The 5,483-nt window shown below is 42.1% G+C and overlaps 3 protein-coding genes across 3 annotated transcripts; 1 reads left to right on the top strand and 2 right to left on the bottom strand.

The window, feature by feature from the left end:
* Window positions 1-1,235: 1,235 nt before the first annotated feature.
* Window positions 1,236-2,416, top strand: SARC_12827 (hypothetical protein). The gene has a single exon (XM_014293061.1). It carries the CDS (start codon window positions 1,744-1,746, stop codon window positions 2,086-2,088), a length of 345 nt encoding a protein of 114 aa, XP_014148536.1. The 5' UTR covers window positions 1,236-1,743; the 3' UTR covers window positions 2,089-2,416.
* A 517-nt stretch (window positions 2,417-2,933) lies between these two features.
* On the bottom strand, window positions 2,934-3,703 carry SARC_12826 (hypothetical protein; the record flags this gene model as incomplete). The annotated part of the gene is made up of 2 exons (XM_014293060.1): window positions 2,934-3,304; window positions 3,403-3,703. The coding sequence occupies 2 exons, from the start codon at window positions 3,701-3,703 to the stop codon at window positions 3,024-3,026; spliced, it is 582 nt and encodes a 193-aa protein (XP_014148535.1). The 3' UTR covers window positions 2,934-3,023.
* Window positions 3,704-4,894: 1,191 nt separating this feature from the next.
* On the bottom strand, window positions 4,895-5,191 carry SARC_12825 (hypothetical protein; the record flags this gene model as incomplete). The annotated part of the gene is made up of 1 exon (XM_014293059.1): window positions 4,895-5,191. A coding segment is annotated over one exon (297 nt), but the record flags the coding sequence as incomplete, so codon positions are not given.
* Window positions 5,192-5,483: the final 292 nt, after the last annotated feature.

Here is a 5,483-nt window from a genome sequence, read left to right as displayed (position 1 = left end):
TCTGTATTGGAGGTCGATGTTTGAATTTTCTCCATATTGAATTTTCGGAGATATTCGCAGAGCTTCTCGTAACTTATGACGTCAGTATCAACTGTGTTGAGATGAGTTCTTGCTGCTTTAAAACGTTCTTTGAGACCTTCCTTCAAGACGGTCTTCAAGTCAATCTCAGACGGTGGAGCCTCGCGTTTCTCCAACTACATTTTCTTAGTATTTATATCACCAATAAAGACCTCCAAAGTTTCGTTACTCTTCTGCATTTTTGCCCAGAGCTCCTTTCTCAAACGGCCGATTCCTCCCTGGGTGTTAATCTTAAATTTGGTTTCCAATGCCTTGAAAAACGCGTAGGGTTCCTTCATGATATGGAGTAACTCCTGTTAAAGTCGTCGAGAGATCGTATGATAAATTGACTCAGACGCGGCTCCCCGATCCTCTTGAGTAAACGCTTCACGTTGAGTTTCATAGTAGTCGTCGGGTGGTGTGGCGGCTTCGATCAGTTGTAGGTGACCTTGTTTCATCAGGATCATATCCGATTGAGCTTTCCATTTGTCCCGTTGGACCGGCTTATCCAAAATCAGGAATTTAACCTTTGGTTTCAAATCGAAGCTTGTCATTCTCAGAGTAGAGGTAAAACGGACCTGATAAGTTATTGTTCTCAGATATTATAGTATCTTAAAGTGTTTTAAGTTTCAAGTGAATAGTTGTGATTTATTTGATTCGAGTCCCTTCTTTTATATGCATTGGACTCGTAATCCTTGAGGCATTAAAAAAACACCTCTTAAGATGAAAAAGGTTCTCACTTAATCTATGATCCAATCCAAAGGCAGCGTCGCCACGTCTTCAACCGTTCATGACTTCCATTGTAATCTTTGGCCTTATACGTTTAAATTGTACTCCTCCGATATTTAGGGATGCCCTTATGCCCATCAGAGATTTTCTATAATGATGTTTTCGTACTCCCGGCACTTCGACTCCGAGATTAATTCCCATCTGTAATATTTATGTGTCCCTCTCTTAGTTTAGATTCTCTCCTTGGTTGATGCTGGGATAAACCTTGTTGAACCTCCGGTGTTTGACCTTATTTCATGCTTGGTAAACAATCCTGGTTTACTGTGATCATTAGAAACTTAAACTTATCTAAAGGTTTGATAGGTTGATAATTTACGCATTAGACAAACAAGGAAACACCAACACTACAAATCACACACATATAAGAATTGACTAGTCAGTCGGACACTGATCATTTGAGTGTAGGACCTTGAGGTAGTTTAAGTTTTCAGTAAAGGGTCAAGATAATCCCACGGACACAACTGCATCGGAACAACAAGAGCCAGGTCAAAGAGAACACATACAGACGCTAACCTCGAAGATAACGAAGCCGCAGGCAAAGACCCCTTCGTCGACGGAGAGGAAGAAATTCCCAAGTCACCCGAATCCAAGGATCCGGAAGGGTTAGAAGATCAGCCATTTTCATGAAAATCGCCTCCAGCCAATGACCCATCAACGTCGTCGCCACCACACAAGAAAAAAAATGACGGATTCGCGAATGGAATCAATTTATGAACATGATGGCGAAGCAATCGAACAAAATAGGCCTGATGGTTGCTCAAATGGCCACCAACACGGTCAGTGACTCCATCCCGAAAAGTCGTACTGAGAGCGACCGCAAACTACACTCGTGTCAGAACCTAACAGACAACCCTAAAAGAAAAGTCAACCAAAGGTATACCAATATCCCTACAAGATATGAAGAAGGTGCTCGGTGTGAACACAGGAGTCCCTAATCTGCAGAATGTACTCATTCAAGGCGAGAACGGTATGCTGTCATCTAAAGAAGACAAAGAAACATCCAAATCATTCCCTGATTTGTTTGCAAATTGGTCGCCTCATTTAGCCGCATCACTGCTACATAACCCAGAGTTTATGACATACGAATGTATTGCTGACAATCTCAAGTATCAGGCCATGGTATGCGAATACTCCAAGATTATGTATCCAGAAAAAGTTGCTAATCTCGACAAGACGCACCGAGTAGCTGTGGGGCAATATCTGCCCACTCTCGGCTCTCCGATATCGATGCAGCAAAACTAGCCGTTGTGGTCGGCTCCTCCTCGTTCAATCAGGCGCTCAGTTCATGTAAGCACTGCAACTGCGAGACGGCCTTCTACGTATGTGAGAAAGTCAATCCAGTCGCCAAGAACGAGAAAGATCAATATAATGGTCATGGATGATCGACAACGAACCCGTGGGTTTGACGTAGGCAATGCATGCGGGTTAGCGCGTGTATTCGCCTCCGTACGCAAGTTTAAACGTGGTCGCGAGTTCCCTGGAATTCGTTGAGGTCGCGAAAACTTGTCCTGGCGATTTTCTTCTGCTTTGTCAATGTTCACACGGAATACATCACGCATCTTTTCAGACGAGTAGTTTCGCCACTGTGGATGCATTTGAAGAGTATCCCGGTAGTACGCTCCACCTGCAGCTTGGCGTATAAGATTAAGTATACCATGGTTGCGGTATACCTGTAGAGGGTTCTCATACTGTCGCATTTCCATGAACTCCCCCTGGCGTTTAAAATCATGAATCTGAGTATCAAGCACCTGGCGGTATGCATTATCCTCCAAGTCTTGTTCTCGTGTACGTACAATAAAAGCAGTGGCATCCTCAAATGTCATAGACTGTAATTTTTGCTCGTTTTCCACAATAAAACCCAATAGCGCCTTAGGAGCCCCTTCATGCTGTAGAGCTTGGTATAGACCCATTTGCATGTGAATCGGTTCTGGCTTGTGGAATCGCACATTACTATGTTAGTCCAAGATAAAAGCGTGTAACTGTATCTTCTGTGGATTGTCCAAATAATAGCTGCCCTGTAGGTTGGGTGGCCATTCCTTCGGTGTTCATTTGTTGACCGCTATTGAACACGTCTTTAGAGTCTCATTCGACGCACGAATTAGACCCTGTAGCGCACGCGCATCGTCTATGCGTCTGTCTGCTTCTGCATACATCATCCGTTGGGTCGGTTGAAAAACTTACATTTTCATCTCGGCCGCTGTCGATACAGTAATGCTAGCCTCCGTAGGTTCCGAACCTTTATGACGTTTCACTGCTTGTGGGTCTTCCAAGTAGTTGTCGTGATGAACAGGAAGGTGTTTGCGGTATGCAATCGTATCAATAGGGACATTCGCCGCATCCTGAGAATTCTTCTGTAACTCTTCTGGTGAACGTGGTTTACGGTGACGTTGCAACTTATCACGAAATAAGTTCGTTGTCACGTGACTCTGGTTCATCTGTTGCTGCGAGGAGTTCATTACTCTGCGGAAGACATCAAAGAACGCGTTGCCGACGACGATAAATTTCGAAGAGTGTTCATGTCCAAGTGTAAATCCGCAGGTTCCAAAAAAATTCTACCAGGCGATTTCACCAAAGTTTTCGATTTCTGATACCAATCCGGACTATTAGGCGGCATCTCATCAGGTGTCGGAATTGTTTGTACTCGATTTTGAGCATTTGTCAACAATTGCGCTCTGCGAGTAGCATGGACATTATCGTTCGATGCCTGATACCAATCCGAACCATTAACCGGCATCGCATCAGGGGTCAGAATTGTTTGTGTCCGATTTTGAGTGTTCTTCAACAACCGCTCTCTGGGTTCATGAGGTACAGGATTCGTATGTCCAATTATATGTTTCACCGGACTAAGTTGCTTCATGTTGTTAGCCCCGTTGTTGTAATAAGCCGGGCCTCCACATTAGACTCTATGTTATAAACGTACTCTTAAGCAGTACGTAAATTATAAACGTACTCTGAATAGTACGAGGAACTTAAGTTTCCTAAATGTACTCTTAATAGTACGAGGAACTTAAGTCTCCTAAATGTACGCTTAATAGTACGAGGAACTTAAGTTTCCTAAAATGGTTTTAATGGTTTTATTAATTAATACCTTTTCCGTTTTACATATCAGATATTTGGACGAAGCCATTAAAAAGCCTCAGTAAAATACCAAACATAAACAGTTGGTCTAGTTCTATTAATATAACTTTATTTACTTTCCAACTTTATTTATATCTGAATACTTCGGTAGCGAGATGACTCAACCGAATATAGGTTTCTAGGGACTATTAACGTTACCTAGTTGATCCTCCGATCAGCCAACCAGATGTGCCAGTCTGATGAAGGTTAAGCCGGTAATTCTTGATAGTGGCAAGTTATTGGTTAAGACAATAACTAAGGACATCAAGAGTATTTTTATTATTTTATTTGTTCTTTCTAAAGATAGGATTTTATGAGTCTCTCGGATTCGCCCCATATGTTCATACAATGTATCATACATACTTGCTATTAATATAACTTTATTTACTTTCCAACTTTATTTATATCTGAATACTTCGGTAGCGAGATGACTCAACCGAATATAGGTTTCTAGGGACTATTAACGTTACCTAGTTGATCCTCCGATCAGCCAACCAGATATGCCAGTCTGATGAAGGTTAAGCCGGTAATTCTTGATAGTGGCAAGTTATTGGTTAAGACAATAACTAAGGACATCAAGAGTATTTTTATTATTTTATTTGTTCTTTCTAAAGATAGGATTTTACGAGTCTCTCGGATTCGCCCCATATGTTCATACAATGTATCATACATACTTGCCATTTTTGAAGAAATTTTTTTTTTTATCCCTAGTGAAACATACCATAGTTTCTAATAGAGCGACAACGAAACACTAAATATAATCCCTTCGGCGGAAACAGTACTGAGAGGATTATATATAGGCAATGTCTCAGCCTCACAATCCCTCAGCGTATTGCTGTTTTCACGAGGCATACCTAACTTTACTAAAAGTCTCATTTCGTTTATTTACTTTGATATTTACACGATACTTAGAATATACCTATGCGTTTATTTATTCTAAGACATTAGTATCGCCTTTTATTAGACCGAATCTTTCATTGTCAGGTAACTGGAAGGTGGGTGTCAACCCTGTCTGCGTTGGGTATTGAGGTGCCCAATGCTGTTGCACTGTTGGCGCGGCCTGAGTCTCCGAAAAATCCTCATCCACTGTCGCCTGGTCTGAGACCTGGGGCGTAGACGTGTCAATATCTGCCAGTGACAATTCACAGAGTTGGCGGAGTTGCTCTTGAATGAGAGGAATATTTTCCGTGGCCTCCTGTACATGCATCAGCGCATTCAAGTGTCCTTCCTGATCAGAAATTCAATCTGGGAATTGTCTAAGTCTATCCAAGGCTTTAATTGATAATTGGACCTCCGATAGTAAACGGGTCAATTCCACATGGATTTCTACTTTCTTATCGTCTTCGGATGCAGTTTCCTTGGACACAAGTGCTGTCTCCATCATTTTGCGTAGCATGGTTAAACGGCGAAGAGCTCCAACCAATCGTTTCAGCGGCTGGTCACAGGCTTGCTTACTCACCGTAGGCAACAGTCTAGTTTTGGGTCCCGTCGTCGTTGAAAAATAAAATAGAAATAAAAAA

This window comes from Sphaeroforma arctica, assembly GCF_001186125.1.
Source record: "Sphaeroforma arctica JP610 unplaced genomic scaffold supercont1.2626, whole genome shotgun sequence".
Classification (NCBI taxonomy): Eukaryota; class Ichthyosporea; order Ichthyophonida; genus Sphaeroforma; species Sphaeroforma arctica.
Note: the sequence above shows the minus strand (reverse complement) of the source record. Positions and strands in the feature narration are given on the sequence as shown.

Bases quoted from the DNA above. Each gene is read 5' to 3' on its own strand.
- SARC_12827 (XM_014293061.1), top strand. From the start codon at position 1,744: ATGAAGAAGGTGCTCGGTGTGAACACAGGAGTCCCTAATCTGCAGAAT.